The sequence below is a fragment of the Podarcis filfolensis genome, assembly GCF_964270895.1.
Source record: "Podarcis filfolensis genome assembly, chromosome: 16".
Classification (NCBI taxonomy): domain Eukaryota; kingdom Metazoa; phylum Chordata; class Lepidosauria; order Squamata; family Lacertidae; genus Podarcis; species Podarcis filfolensis.
Window position 1 is genome coordinate 26,334,502 of NC_139620.1, and position 15,265 is coordinate 26,349,766.

Here is a 15,265-nt window from a genome sequence, read left to right on the forward strand (position 1 = left end):
CCCATCCTCATTTAACCCTCACAATAAGTCATACACAGTTAGCTTCATGGTTAAGCAGGGATTCAAACCCTGGTCTCTTCCAGGTCCTAGTCTGGCACTCTAACCACTATGCAGCATTGCCTCTCAACCATAGATATACAGTGCAACTCTCTCCAACTGGCCAACAAGCACGGCTTGCTGAGTTCAGACACAGTATTTTCTCTGCACTTTCTGCTTCTGCCACTTGGTGGGGTGCATTCTTTTCTCCACACATTTACATTTTTTAAAAAATGGTTTTGCCTTACTGTGGCTTTTGGTTTTTTCTCTCTCTATAGGACCAATAGGGCAACTTAAGATTTTTCTTTGCTATGTGACACCTGTGGTGTTGAGGTGCCCCCCTGTGGACATTTGGACTTAATGCACATGTAGCATCCTGATAGGCTGAATGCCAAGTCCTTCTCTCCAACAGAGCAGCCTCAGCTGACCTGGTGCCCTCCAACTATGTTGGACTACAACTCCCATCAGCCTCAGTGTCATATGACCCTGCTGGCTCTGACTGATGGGTGTTGTAGTCCAAAACAGCTGGAGGTTATTAGGTAATAGGGAAGGTTGAGATTCGACCACTCCCTGCCTATTTAAATTAATTCGCTTTATAACAGCTTAGTTGCCACCTAGACAAAATGGAAGGAACAGATGCTAGCTGTGCCATTTAATGGATCATGCTGTTTGCTAAAATATGGGATTAGTTTTTGCATTTGAACACTCGCTTAGGGATGTGATATGAATGAACCCAGCATTTGCTCAATGAATTACTGTAATTGCCACTACAGTGGACCCTCGGGTTGCGAACGTGATCCATGCAGGATGCACATTCGCAACCCGCAGTGTTTGCAACCCACAGTGGTGCATCTGCGCACTCGCAGGTTGCAATTTGGAGCTTCTGCGCATGCGCAAAGCGCGATTTAGCGCTTCTGTGCATGCACAACTGCCGAAACCCGGAAGTAACCCATTCCGGTACTTCCAGGTTTCGGCGGTCCATAACCCAAAAAAACGCAACCTGAAGCGTCTGTAACCCAAGGTATGACTGTATACTGTTTTTCACGTGCAACAATAATAAAATGGTTCACAATGTACAAATAAAAACTGACAGTCAAAACCTCACCATGCTCAGGTGTGTCCAGGACCACTGCTGGGGGCCAAGATGGACAGGTGGGGTTTCAGCTGTCAGCAAAAGCTGGAATGAGCAGGGCAATGGGAAAGACGTTCTGTTGTGCTTTGCTCTCAACCTGAGTCGGTTGGAAAGTGGCGGATGTGATTACAGTATCGCAGAATTGTGGAGTAGGGACTCCAAGAGTCATCTAGTCCAACCCCCTGCAATGCAGGAATTTCAGCTAAAAAAATCCATGACAGATGGCCATCTAACCTCTGTTTCAAAACCTCCAAAGAAAGAGAGTCCACCACCCTCTGAGGGAGTCCATTCCACTATCAAACAGCTCTCACTGTCCAAAAGTTCTTCCTAACATTTAGCTGGAATCTCCTTTCGTGTAACTTGAATCCGTTGGTTTCCTGGAGCAGCAGGAAATAAGCTTGCTCCATATTCCATGTGACAGCCCTTCAGCTATTTGAAGGTGGCTATCCTATCACCTCTCAGTCTCTTCTTTTCCAGGCTAAACATACCTGGCTCCCTCAACCATTCCTCATAAGGCTTGGTTTCCAGGCCCTTGATCATCTCTGTCACTCTGCTCTGCATGGGTTCCATCTTGTCGATCTCCTTCTTACACTGTGGCGCCTAGAACTGGACACAGTGCAGTAAGCCCACAACTTATGCAGGCATTATATTCTGGAAATAACACCTAAAGCAAAAATCGCATATAGTCAAAATGCATTGGGTTCAGTGGCGGGTGGGATTGCCAAAGTCATTTTTCCTGGAACCCCACCCCCTTAAAAAAATTTATTTTGCCACACACGTAAAGCTTGATGCACACAAATGTGCATTAAGTTACAGGCTTACTATACTCTTGATGGGGTCTGACCAAGGCAGAATAGAGTCCCTTGATCTGGACGCTGTGCTTTTGTTGTTGTCTCAGTTGGAGGGGAAGAAGTCTCTGCCTACATCTTTAGGGTTTTTGAATGCTGGCATGGTAGAGAGCTGTGATTAACATCTCCCTTCTGTTTCCAGGCTGTTCATGCTAATCTTGATTGCGGTCAGCATCGCCTGGGTCCCAATAGTGCAGTCGGCTCAAAATGGGCAGCTTTTTGACTACATTCAGTCCATCACCAGCTACTTGGGGCCCCCCATCGCAGCCGTCTTTTTCCTTGCCATTTTCTTCAAGAGGGTCAATGAACAGGTAAGCTGGGCAGAGGGGGAGCACTCTCACCAAGGCCTGGGAAGAGCAACTGCTGGGCTTGACCTCAATTCTCTGAGCGTCTGGGCAACTGTAGGAGGGGTGTGCATGCGCAAAGGGCTATTGATGGCTACTAGCCGCAATAGTAATGCTCTGCCTTCATGGTAAAAGGTAAAGGGACCCCTGATCATTAGGTCCAGTCGTGGCCGACTCTGGGGTTAAAAGTCAATCCTTTATTAGGCATAGCAAACCACACATTATCAAACAAACACCGTATACAAATTGTGCAAAATACGAATTCAACATAACAAGGTTGATCTTTAACTCCAGAGAAAATCAATTTGCATAAATAATACAATATAACACTACCACATCACCGATCAGTTAAGAACCACTAAATCTCTTTATAATGGCCCAGTCTTTCTGCATGGACAGCACTCAAAAATTCAGCCACTATTAAAGGAATTTGATCATTCCTGTCCGAGAGCAGGTCCTGAACCGTTGGTGGCATAGAATTGAGCCTGTTGAGTTGTAAGGCCTCTAATAATTGTCTTCTAGCATAAATGCCAAAATCACAAGAAAAGAAAATATGCTCCAACGTATCAGGTTCTTGTTTACCACATTTGCAGAGACGCTCTGCTTCTGGGAGAGCTAATATCTTCCTCTTACTATCATTGAAGGAAACATATTAAATCTGGCTAATGACTCTGGGGTTGCGACGCTCATCTCGCTTTATTGGCCAAGGGAGCCGGCGTACAGCTTCCGGGTCATGTGGCCAGCATGACTAAGCTGCTTCTGGCAAACCAGAGCAATGCACAGAAATGCTGTTTACCTTCCCACCGGAGTGGTACCTATTTATCTACATGCACTTTGATGTGCTTTCGAACTGCTAGGTTGGCAGGAGCAGGGACCGAGCAACAGGAGCTCACCCCATCACGGGGATTCGAACTGCCGACCTTCTGATCAGCAAGTCCTAGGCTCTGTGGTTTAACCCACAGTCCCACCCGTGTCCCCTGCCTCCATGGTAGGAGGTAGTAAATGCCTCTGATTTCCAGTTGCTAGAAACCATGGGGGGGTGCTCTTGTGCTCGGATCCTGCTTGCTGGCTTCCTAGAAAAGGCATCTGACTGGCTTGCGTGAGAGCAGGATGCTGGCTCTTCTGAAGGTTCTTTTGTGTAAATAGAGGCAGCTCCAAGTGGGGCAGGAAGTGAGGACCACCTGTTAAGAAGAGGGATGGAGCACTGTGCCTAGAAGCCATTGGGCTGAGTGCTGTTGCCCATGGTGTGAGTCAGACTAAAGGGAAGAGGAGCAAGGGTGGATCCGAGCACCATTTGTGGAGCTGAGCTTTTTCTTCTGCTTCCTGCCAGGGGGCCTTCTGGGGCCTGATTCTGGGGCTGCTGATTGGACTGTCTCGAATGATCACCGAGTTTGCCTATGGAACTGGCAGCTGCGCTCAGCCCAGCAACTGCCCGGATATCATCTGCAAAGTCCACTACCTCTACTTTGCCATCATCCTGTTCGTCATCTCGGTCATCATCATTTTGACTGTCTCATACCTGACCAAGCCCATTGACGACGTCCATGTAAGCCATTCTCTCCCTCTTTGCTTTGATCTTTCTCTTCACTTCTCCTCTGCCCCTTACCACCTCCGGATGGTGCTGCAAACATGTCACGTGCGTGCGTCTTTCAAAAGGAAGAACATCTGTGGGACACAGCACTATCTCAGAACCTGTTTTGAACACCAAGGCTTGGTTCTGCAGCATGCGAAGGGATGAAGGCAAATGCCTTTGTCCACACTCAGAGTGCTTCTGCCTTAACAGCTGCTGCACACATCCACCTTGGATCAGAAGGGGCGTGGCTACCAGACAGGCTGGACACACTGTTTTCCTTTTAGAAATGAACCACAGATGGAAAGCCAGTGAGGGATGCGGCTGGGACCAAATCTTTGCTTAGTCAGTGAAGCTCCCCAGGGAATACCTCTCTCTCTCTCTCTCTCTCTCTCTCTCTCTCAGCCTGGCCTACCTTGCAAGGATGTTCTGAAGGTATATGAGAGAAGTGCAGGGCCCAGGCAGTGGCGGAGCTTCATGCTCTGGCACTGAGGTGCAGAGAGCAGGTGGGGGCGGGGCTGGCGTGCGTCCTGGGGGCAGGGCGTGCCACCCGCAGGGGTGTGGCATGCATCCAGGGGGCGTGGCACGCCACCTGCAGGGGCGGGGCATGCTGCCTGCAGGTGCATGGCACCCGATGCGGGTGGGTGGGCAGCCGCAATGGCACCCTATCGGGATTGCGCTGCTGGGGTCGGTGTGCTCCCCCCGCACTCCTCTTCCTCCACCAGTGGGCCCAGGCTAGTACTATGGAAATGCTGAATAATTATGTCTCATATGCTCTAGTCTATCTTTGTACAGTGGTACCTCGGGTTACATACGCTTCAGGTTACAGACTTTGCTAACCCAGAAATATTACCTCGGGTTAAGAACTTTGCTTCGGGATGAGAACAGAAATCGTGCTCTGGCGGCGCAGCGGCAGCAGGAGGCCCCATTAGCTAAAGTGGTGCTTCAGGTTCAGAACAGTTTCAGGTTAAGAACGGACCTCCGGAACGAATTAAGTGCATAACCTGAGGTACCACTGTATTGTGCTAGATGACCCTCAGGGTCCCTTCCAGTTCTACAATTATATGAGCACAGAGTAGGGCAGAACAGTAGAAGGGCATTTCTAGACATGCTGCCCCCCAGTTTTCTGCTTCTGAGCTGTGAGCTGCCACAGCCTCTCCACTTACTTCCACCACATGGGACACCCTTCCTGCACTGGTCCCTTTCCCTCACCCACAATGGTCTCAGCCCCTTCTCCCTGGGTTCATCTCTGTCTCCCTGTTCTGTGCCCACGGCAGCTCTATCGCCTCTGCTGGAGCCTGCGAAACAGAAAGGAGAAACGCATCGACCTGGATGCTGAGGAGATAGAGGAAGAGCCGGTCTTCGAAGAAGAAGCTTGTAAGAGCTCTCCTCTTGGTTCTTATTCCTTCCTGGCACTAAATGAGGGTCAATGGCAGGGGGGCACTAGAGAAGAAGGACCATCGTAGCTTGGTGGTGGCGAATCCACTTTGCCCATGGAAGGTGCCAGGCTCAGCCCTGGGCTGCATTTCCATAGCAGACTCCTTGGAAAGAATGGACCTAAGTGGGTCATGCCCATTACTATCAATGGGCTTCCCCTGAAATGGACCTGCACTTGATACCACCCGCAGTACATGCCATTGAATGCTTTAAAACAGGGGTAGGCAAACTAAGGCCTGTGGGCCGGATGCGGCCCAATCGCCTTCTCAATCCAGCCCACAGACGGTCCGGGAATCAGAGTGTTTTTACATGAGTAGAATGCGTCCTTTTCTTTAAAATGCACCTCTGGGTTATTTGTGGGGCATAGGAATTTGTTCATATTTTTTTTCAAAATATAGTCCGGCCCACCACATGGTCTGAGGGACGGTGGACCGGCCCACGGCTGAAAAAGGCTGCTGACCCCTGCTTTAACCAATTCAGGCCAGAACAGGCTTCTAAGCTGTTTACAAAGCATGCAAATCAGTCATGCAAACTTTACTTACTTACTTACTACCCACCCTTCGGCCAAGGCTCTCACCCACTTGCCACTTGAGGCAAACAGAAAATGGCGCCACCACCTCCTCTGCCTGAGGGAAGCCCTGCAGAAAAACAGAATCTGGAGAGGAGCAGGTGGCGGCAGCGGTGACACGCGCAGGAGACGGCGAGCACGGTCCTCCTTAAGGGCCAGGATCTACTGCCTCTCCCAGCTGTCCCCAGCCTGCCACCTGAGGCAACTGCCTAATGGGTGGGCCGGCCCTAAGGTGCCACTATAGTACACAATAAAAGCACCCTATAGGAAAAAAAACTTTCTCAGCATCTTTTACGACATTCAGACTGACCTGTATGGTGAGAGTCTGGCCCTGAGACCTTCCTTGTCGTGCCCCATAGACCAAGAATGGTGGGGGTCTGGGGGACATGGAAGTGAGTTGTCTTCTGGGCTTCTACATTTTCAGCCTTGACCTTGACCTTATTTTTTCTCTTGCAGTCCCAGACAAGGAGCAAGGTTGCTGCAGGAAGGCCTACAACTGGTTCTGTGGCTTGGAGACCATAGCAGCTCCCAAGCTCAGCAAAGAGGAGGAGGAAGCCCTGCGGGAGAAGATGATGGACACAACAGAGGACCCCTTCTGGAGGCGGGTGGTCAACACCAACGGCATCATCCTCCTGGCCGTGGCCATCTTCTGCCACGGCTTTTTTGCATAGACTCGTGGGGCTGGGTGTTTTCCTTCCCCCTTTCCCTTTGAAATTTGAAGGTCTCTCTCCCCCCCTGAGATTGCTTTGTGAAGCCATAATTTGTAAGTTCTGCCCTTACCAGGCCTGACACTTATTTGTGCCAATCAAGTTGATTAATTGTTTAATCAAATGAGTTAATTGGTGGGTGGGCTGCTTCTCCTCTGAAAGGGGGGGGGGAGGAGGAGCCCCACAGCTCAGAGATAAAGAGGAAGGGGTGAGGAGAACCACATCAGCAACGCTCAGGGTCCATTTTTGGACTCTATTTTTACAAAGTGTTTTTTATATATAAAAATGCTGCTTTTCTATGTTTAAAATGTTGTGCTTTCCCATAAGTGATTCCTTGTAAATAATAATGATAGTAGTAAGTACAAGTCCCTAAAATAGAGGCTGAGTTTCATATTCTGTGCATCTATCTGCTTGAATCCCTTTTAGGCAGAATCTCTAAATTGCTTCCCTCCCTTGCTTTTTCCTTTCCTGTTTCTCTTTTATCATCCCCCCCCATTGGATTCCCACCCCCTTCCCATGAGCTCTTTTCTCTGGTCTTGGACTGCAAGGGACTAGACTGGATTTTTATTACCACTGCGATTTGAGCAAGCTTGAAATTATTTGAAGGGTTGATACCTCCCCCTGCCAACCCCCTGAAACTTCAGTCTTTGACTTGACATGGCCTGCCACTCTTTGTGCATTCTCAATGTATTATAAATTGTGCAAAAATAATAATACACGACTTATTTTTTAAAAAACAGCAGCTTGCATTTTGTTTGAAAAGGGATCCCATGCTAAAGGGCAGGGCAGTTGCTTATGGTGCTGTGTGGTGTAGTGGTTACAGTGTCAGACTAGGACCTGGGAGATCTCATAGCTCAGCTATGAAGTTCACTTGGGGGCCAGTCACTGCCTCTCAGCCTAACCCTACCTCATGGGGTTGTTGTTGGGGTTAAATAAGGAAGGGGAGAACCATGTATGCCACCTTGAACTCCTTGGAGAAAAAGGTGGGATATGAATGCAATACATATATAAGAATAAGCTGGAGTTCCCACAGGCTCTGTACGATATGCAAGAGTTGGTGTAGCATTTGTGCAACCATCTTGGATGCTAAGGGGAGAGAGAGGGAGATTTCTTCATTGGTGAGATCATTTGCAGAACAGGTTGCTAAGAAGAATGAAAAAGGCAAATTGCCAGTGTGGCTTATGGATTCAGCCCTGTGGCTAGTATGTTCATTGTCTGGCTGTGGGCAAGTCCCCATTTCTCAGTCTGATCCACCTCACAGGATAAAGTGCATAACCGCCCCGTGGGTCTCTGTGGAGGAAGAACAGAATGCCAGCTTGAAATGGGATGCCTTCCTTGACCAAACTGCTCTGGCTTGTGACTAGGAGCCCACAGAGCATGCTGGATGCCTGAGGGTGGCTCAGGGAGCGCCAGGCTGGATTTTGCAGGACCCTGGACAGCTCCAAGCAGCCAACCTGCTCATCAGGAGCTCCACTGAAATCTTTCAATGACTCCCTGGCCCCGCCCCCTTCCTGATGAGTGATGGCCCACTGGGGGAATGTGAGGCCCGCATTGCAAAGTGGGTGGGTTCCTTGAGGGAGTCTGGGGTGTGTTGGAGCTCACTTTGGGGGGGGGGGTCCTGGCTCAGACCAAGTTGTGGGGGGGGCCCTCTGCCACTTACCCCAATTTTCTTCCTGAACCAGCTAAGTCCTTCTCACCCCTGTCCACCCATAAAGAGATCCAGCTTCTGCTCAGGATCAGGGTCATGATTGGGCTAGAGCAGGGTTAGGCAACCTAAGGCCCGGAGGCTGGATCCGGCCCAATCGCCTTCTCAATCTGGGCCACAGACGGTCCAGGAATCAGCGTGTTTTTACATGAGTAGAATGTGTCCTTTTATTTAAAATGCATCTCTGGGTTATTTGTGGGGCCTGCCTGGTGTTTTTACATGAGTAGAATGCGTGCTTTTATTTAAAATGCACCTCTGGGTTATTTGTGGGGCATAGGAATTTGTTCATTTTTTTTCCAAAATATAGTCTGACCCACCACATGGTCTGTGGACCGGTGGACCGTCCCACAGCTGAAAAAGCTTTGCTGACCCCTGGACTAGAGATATCATGAGGAGTGTTCCCTCTACACACATATTCAGCCAGCCTGGGCCACTTGGGAGGGGTTTCACACCTCTAGGGAACCTGAGGCAAGTTCACAAGACACTGGAGCCTCAGCTCCACAGACCTACAGAAGAAGAAGAGTTTGGACTTGATATCCTGCCTTACACTCCCCTTAAGGAGTCTCAAAGCGGCTCACAATCTCCTTTCCCTTCCTCCCCCACAACAAACACTCTGTGAGGTGAGTGGGGCTGAGAGATTTCAGAGAAGTGTGACTGGCCCAAGGTCACCCAGCAGCTGCATGTGGAGGAGCGGAGACGCGAACCCGGTTCACCAGATTACGAGTCCACTGCTCTTAACCACTACACCATGCTGGCTCCCATGAATATAAGAAGAGGCTGCTGGATCACACCAAAGGGCCCACCTAGTTTAGCATCCTGTTCTCACAGCGGCCAACCAGTTGTCTGTGGGAAACAAGCAAGCAGGATTTGAACACAAGCACAGTCTCCCCTCCTGTAGCTTCTGGCAATTGGTATTTCGAAGTATTGCTGCCTCCCAGAGCACAGCTAGCATCAATAGTCCTCTCCTCCACGAATCTGTCTGATCCTTTTTTAAAGCCATCCAAGTTGGTGGCCATCATTTCCTCTTGTGGGAGCTTCACAGTTTTAACTATGCACTGCATGAAGAATGACTTTATTTTATCTGTCCTGAACCTAGACTGGGCTGTTTCTGTCATTAAAACTGCCCCCAACCCCTTCTCTGAGCTGGCGGAGGTTGGAATCTTGCTCTCAGCTGGTGATTAAGTCCTGGCTACATTAATTAGAGCCGTGATCGGTGCTGACTTCTAGTGATGGAGAGAGGGGAAACAGGTGATTTGTTGATGCAGGCATCTTCTGGCGTCACCCGCAGCAGAGCATCGCTCCAGACCTCCCAGCACCACGCTCCGCGACTGCGGCAAACAGGCCCCGGCTGAGTCCGGCTCATTTTTAGAAACGTCAAGGCTTAATAGCAGGGCGGAGGGGAAGTGCCAGATGGTGACAGGCTAATTGTTGGATTTGCCATATGCAGGAGACAATGCAAAGGTTCCCCTCAATATTTCCGGGTGACTAAGTTGTTTGCAGCTGAATCCTCGGCTATGTTAAGCTGAAACCCGCCAGCGATTTCTCATCGAGCTGAAACCTTTTCTCTGCCTTTGGCAAGGGGAGGCTGGAGCAGGATGGGAAGCCATCGCCTAGAGGCATTCTGTCAGGAATGTTGTTGGGTCTGTTCAGGTGATGTCAGAAGGCTGTGGTGGGGCTATAGGACCTGGAACGAAAGGGGGGGGCACGAGAGGCACTTTCTGGGGCAGCCTGGAGCTATGGGAGTTTGAGGTGATGAATGTGGCAAGGTTGAAGTAATAATAATAATAATAATAATAATAATAATAATAATAATATATTATTTATACCCCACCCATCTGGCTGGGTTTCCCCAACCACTCTGGGCGGCTTCCAACAAAACACTAAAATACAATAGTCTATTAAACATTAAAAGCTTCCCTAAACAGGGCTGCCTTCAGATGTCTTCTAAAAGTCTGGTAGTTGTTTTTCTCTTTGACATCTGGTGGGAAGGCGTTCCACAGGGCGGGTGCCACTACCAAGAAGGCCCTCTGCCTGGTTCCCTGTAACTTGGCTTCTCACAGCGAGGGAACCACCAGAAGGCCCTCGGCCCTGGACCTCAGTGTCCGGGCAAAACAATGGGGGTGGAGATGCTCCTTCAGGCGTTCTGAGGCCACAAACACTTCAGGGTGGGGAGTGCACACAGTCAGAAGCATTCAATGCTCTAGTCTTACTCTGAGCAGGCCTATTGAAGTTAATGTACGTGATGAACTTAGGTTCATTCATTTCAATGGGTCTGAGTTGGATTTAGTTGACTCGATCTGATGGTGAGAGTTGTTTGACAGTGAAACGGACTCCCTCGGAAGGTGGTGGTCTCTCCTTCATTGCAAGTTTTTAAGACTAGGTGACCCTTGGGGTCCCTTTCAACTCTACAACAACAACCCAGGGAAAGAGACTAAAGTAAGCAAGAACCAGAGGTGCTTCTCCCACGAGACGAGGGGAAGTGCTGGCTTCTGAGTGGTGTTTAGAGCGGAGGACAGACAGGCAGACCTAACACACAAGGCACAGCCCAAGGAAAGCTCTTGCACAAGCTCCACCAATATGATCCTAGGGTCTTTCCAGACGTTGTACAGAACGTGCTAGTGAACTGTGCCTTATGTTAATGCGTGTGGTCATTTGGTATTTCCGCCAGCCCTGGACAGGAACTGTTGAATGCAAAGACTCTGAAGCAGCAACTGGAGGCAGAGACCGCTCCTGGCCCCTTTCCAGAAGACACCCGTTGCTTCTGCCTTGGCACCATCACAGCCCTTGGAATCCACATTGATCAAATTGAGGCATTGCTCCAGAGTTTATCATTGCCAGGAATGGTTCCATTTCCCCCCCTGCTGACAGAGCTTGGGGAATCTTCATCTTTTGTCTCTGCGGCTTGTTCTGTGAGAGCTGGGGAAGGGTGATGGCAGCCTTCCCCAACCTGGTGCCCTCCAGATGTCGGACAACTCCCATCATCCCTGATTGTTGGCCGTCCTGGCTACTGGGGCTTCTGGGAGCTGTAGTTCAGCGGCACTTGGAGAGCCCGAGGTTGAAGAAGGCCTTGGGTGGTGGCTGATTTTGAAGCTGTTTCTTCTTCGTAGGGCTATGAGAGGGAAGGGGCCAGTTGACAGGATCAAGGACTGCATTTGTGTCTGCATTCAAAGGGTGGAAGGGAGGAAGTCAAGGCAGGCCTGAGACATTTTGCAGGCTATAGCGAAGAAGTGCTGGCAGCCATGACATGTACAACAGAACTGGCGATGGAATCGTACTTCAGCACTAGTGATGGGATAGCTTCCTGCACGCCATCTGAGGCTACAGACACATTTAAAAGCTCCTGACTACCCCCAAAGAAGCCTGGGAACTGTACTTTAAGGCTTATGCGAATTGTAGTTTTCTGAGGGCTAAACTACAGATCCCAGGATTCTTTGGAGGAAGCCATGTGCTTTAAGTGTACAATGTGCACACAGCCTCATTGGCCGGCTTATTTGGGATGGGGGCAGGATACGCTCTGCCCTTCAACAGAGGGAGCTGCCTGTGGGGCTGAGGAGCAACATCCTGAGGACTTCTGCTGCTGCTGCTGCTGTCTCCTGACACCTGAGGCAACTGCCACCCTTTGCCTATTGGCGGGGCTGGTTCTGGGGGGGAGGAAAGAGGAGAGATGCCTCTCACCGAGCTCTTCTGGCCTTGGAGTCTTTTTTCACAATTGCCCCACAGTATACCATATTATGGGATGCGGGTGGCGCTGTGGGTTAAACCTCAGAGCCTAGGACTTGCCGATCAGAAGGTCGGCGGTTCGAATCCCCACGACGGGATGAGCTCCCGTTGCTCTGTCCCTGCTCCTGCCCACCTAGCAGTTCGAAAGCACGTCCAAGTGCAAGTAGATAAATAGGTACTGCTCTGGCAGGAAGGTAAACGGCGTTTCCGTGTGCTGCTCTGGTTCGCCAGAAGTGACTTAGTCATGCTGGCCACATGACCCGGAAGCTGTACGCCGGCTCCCTCGGCCAATAAAGCAAGATGAGCGCCGCAACCCCAGAGTCGGTCACGACTGGACCTAATGGTCAGGTGTCCCTTTACCTTTATACCATATTATATCCTACAAAAAAAAACAGCACAATTCTCCCATGGGGCTTCTGCGTGCAATAAAATGACCTGTCTGCTCCCTATCCCCCCAGCAGGGGCTTGACACTGGGAAAGACCAGCTCAGCTGGAGATAGTCAACTCCTGGCTCTGTAGCCCCTGGTGCTGCTGCTACAGAAGGACACAGGTCAGCCTCCCCATGGTGAATTCCCTTCTGCAGTCCTGTTTTGCCTTCCCAGCTTGCTGGCCTAGCAGCTGCCACTGAGTAGCAACAGGACCCACACTTGAGGTTTGTGGGGCAGGCCTTGTTCCTGAATCTATTCTGTCTGGCTTGCTCCGCAAAGGGTCTCACTCAGCCCACAGGGGCACACATCAGCAGAGAATCTATGAAGGGCAGCCATTTCAGTGGAGGTTGCACAGGAATTAGCCCTGTGGGTCAGATCTCTTCGTCTCCCTACTGTCCAGAATGGTGCTAAGGGCCCTGGTTTCAGAGTCTGGTCACCAGATCTGTCTGCTCCCTCAGGGAAGAGTCTTGTGGATTAGATATCATTACGAAACTTGAGTGCATTTTGTAATTTTACAAGCTATGTGACTCTGTTACTCAGTTGGATCTCTATACATGGTCTTTCATGAATCGTGACTTTGCTGTTATTTTTATTGGTTATAGTCCAGTCATGATTTATCGCAATGGCTGGGAGTGAATATCTGCTTAATTATTATTTGCCAATATTTTGAGAGTTCATCTGATTGTGTCATTTGGTATTCCAAATGGAGCACCGAAGATCACTTGATTTGATATAAACTGTATATTTTCTAGTCATGATTTTTTATCATGACTTATAGTGGTACCTCGGGTTAAGAACTTAATCTGTTCTGGAGGTCCATTCTTAACCTGAAACTGTTCTTAACCTGAAGCACCACTTTAGCTAATGGGGCTTCCCGCTGCTGCCATGTCACTGCTGCATGATTTGTTTTCATCCTGAAGCAAAGTTCGCAACCCAGAGCAACTACTTCCGGGTTAGCGGAGTCTATAACCTGAAGCATCTGTAACCCGAGGTACTATTTCTGGGTTAGCGGAGTCTGTAACCTGAAGCATCTGTAACCTGAAGCATCTTTAACCCGAGGTACCACTGTACTTGCATTGGATCAGATTGCTAAAGTGTGATCTTTGTTGTGTATTTTGCAGTTTCTGCGGCTTGTAATCTGCCTTGTGTATAGCGATATGGAAAGGTGGTATACAAGTTAAAAGAGAAATGAAACAAAGCTCCTCCTCTGGCCCAGTCATGATAGTGCAGCCCACACATGATGACAAGAGGCAGGCAGGCAAGGAGCTGTTGAAGCAGGAACTTTATTGTCAATTGCGTTGCTCTCCAAGGTCCCCGCCAGCCTGTTCCCTACGGCTTCCACTCAATGACTTCCACCGCAATCTGTGCCGCCCTCCTCACAGCCGGGCTGGAATCGCTCAGCCTCTTCCAGAATTCAGCCACGTGGCCCAGCAAGATCTTCCGGCCCTCCGGGGCCTCTGACAACATGGTCAGGGCCTTGATGGAGTAAAGGCGGACTTTGCTCCTCTCATCGTGAATCAGGGGCAGCAGCGTGTCGATGGCGTCCGCATTGATGGCTGCGTATTTCCCTGAGTGTGACAGAAGGAAGGCCCTGTGAGATGCTAAAAGGAGAAGCCCTGCAGCAGCTGCTGGGGGTGGGTGGGTGTGTTTAAAGGTGGCCCCTGCCGAGCCCAGCCTCCTGGGCTTCCCGTGTCAGCCATCCAGGTGCCTCTTCTGGGAAGCCACAAACAGGTCACAAGTGCCACAGTAGCCTTCTCCCCATTTGTACTCCTTGGCATCCTGCCTCTGAGAGCGGAGGGAAGACATACCAGAGCGGGTTGCTTGTGTGAAGGCTGAGTGGCTTTTTCTGCAGCCCTTGGCAGGTCACACGTTAAGATTACAACTAGCAATGCAATATGTGAGTGGCTGGAATTGGCCGGACCTTTGGCTATGCAGGTGTTTCTTGCCATCTGTGCAACATGGGAATGGCCTCCACCACAGCTCGGAAGCCACAGAAGCTCTAGGCAGCCAGTGTGCTAGATGTTGCCCTGGCAGCATCTTGGATCCTGCTACTCAGTTGTGCATCAGCCACATGAGACAAGAAGATTCCCCTCAGCTGACCCGACAGCTCTACGCTTGGGGAGATCAGCCTTGTCCAAGCTGGTGCTCTGGAGAGGTTGCTAGACTCCAAATCCCAGAAGCCCCAGAAACCAGCACAGCCAATGAGACGACGGGAGGGAGAAGCAAATGGAGGACAGCAAGTTGTGGGGAGGCAGGGTCTAGCTAAAGCCTTAGAATATGGCCAAAATGTTTCCAGGGACCCCATGGCATCCCCTCAAAGCCTGGCTACATGCCCAGCTGCACTGTCCTTGTCTTTCTCTCTTGCGCCAGTGGCCTTGCCTTCTAACTTTCTGCTTTCCACAACTCAGCTGCCCCCCCTCTTCTCCTCAAAAGGGGTTGAAAATCCAGAAGGTCCAGCCTGCCAGCTGCTCCCCTGCCTTCCCCTCCTCACCTTGGGTGGTGATGGCTGAATTCATCAGTGCCCCGGCAGCGTTGGCTCGGACCTCAGCGTCTTCATCTTCCAGAAGCATGACAAGGTCTGGGAAAACATCTTCCTCAAAGACCATGTTCTTCCCTTCCAGGGGGACACTGAGGGGAGCAAAGGATGGGGATCAGCGAAAGAAACTCTAAAGCCTCTCTGTGGGTCTGACGTGTGTATGTGTGTGCACACAGGTTAAGAGCTGGTTGTCCTCTGGCCGACACGGGGGACCTGAGTTGTCCATAGCTGTCA

The 15,265-nt window shown here is 50.2% G+C and overlaps 2 protein-coding genes across 5 annotated transcripts in view; one reads left to right on the forward strand and one right to left on the reverse strand.

Moving 5' to 3' along the window:
- LOC310751117 (sodium/glucose cotransporter 1-like) overlaps nucleotides 1–7,381 on the forward strand; it is a 34,165-nt gene extending 26,784 nt beyond the window's left edge. Inside the window, exons 12-15 of the mRNA XM_083590160.1 lie at nucleotides 2,159–2,327; nucleotides 3,691–3,906; nucleotides 5,208–5,307; nucleotides 6,392–7,381. Coding sequence (XP_083446286.1) covers nucleotides 2,159–2,327; nucleotides 3,691–3,906; nucleotides 5,208–5,307; nucleotides 6,392–6,606 — 700 coding nt within the window. The 3' untranslated portion in view covers nucleotides 6,607–7,381. The remainder of the gene's footprint in view (nucleotides 1–2,158; nucleotides 2,328–3,690; nucleotides 3,907–5,207; nucleotides 5,308–6,391) is intronic.
- Nucleotides 7,382–13,762: 6,381 nt separating this feature from the next.
- RSPH14 (radial spoke head 14 homolog) overlaps nucleotides 13,763–15,265 on the reverse strand; it is a 60,041-nt gene continuing 58,538 nt past the window's right edge. For all 4 annotated transcript variants that reach the window (XM_083590517.1, XM_083590518.1, XM_083590516.1 and 1 more), the window contains exons 6-7: nucleotides 14,987–15,123; nucleotides 13,763–14,063 (exon numbers count right to left, since the gene is read on the reverse strand). In XM_083590517.1, coding sequence (XP_083446643.1) covers nucleotides 13,825–14,063; nucleotides 14,987–15,123 — 376 coding nt within the window. In that variant the 3' untranslated portion in view covers nucleotides 13,763–13,824. The remainder of the gene's footprint in view (nucleotides 14,064–14,986; nucleotides 15,124–15,265) is intronic.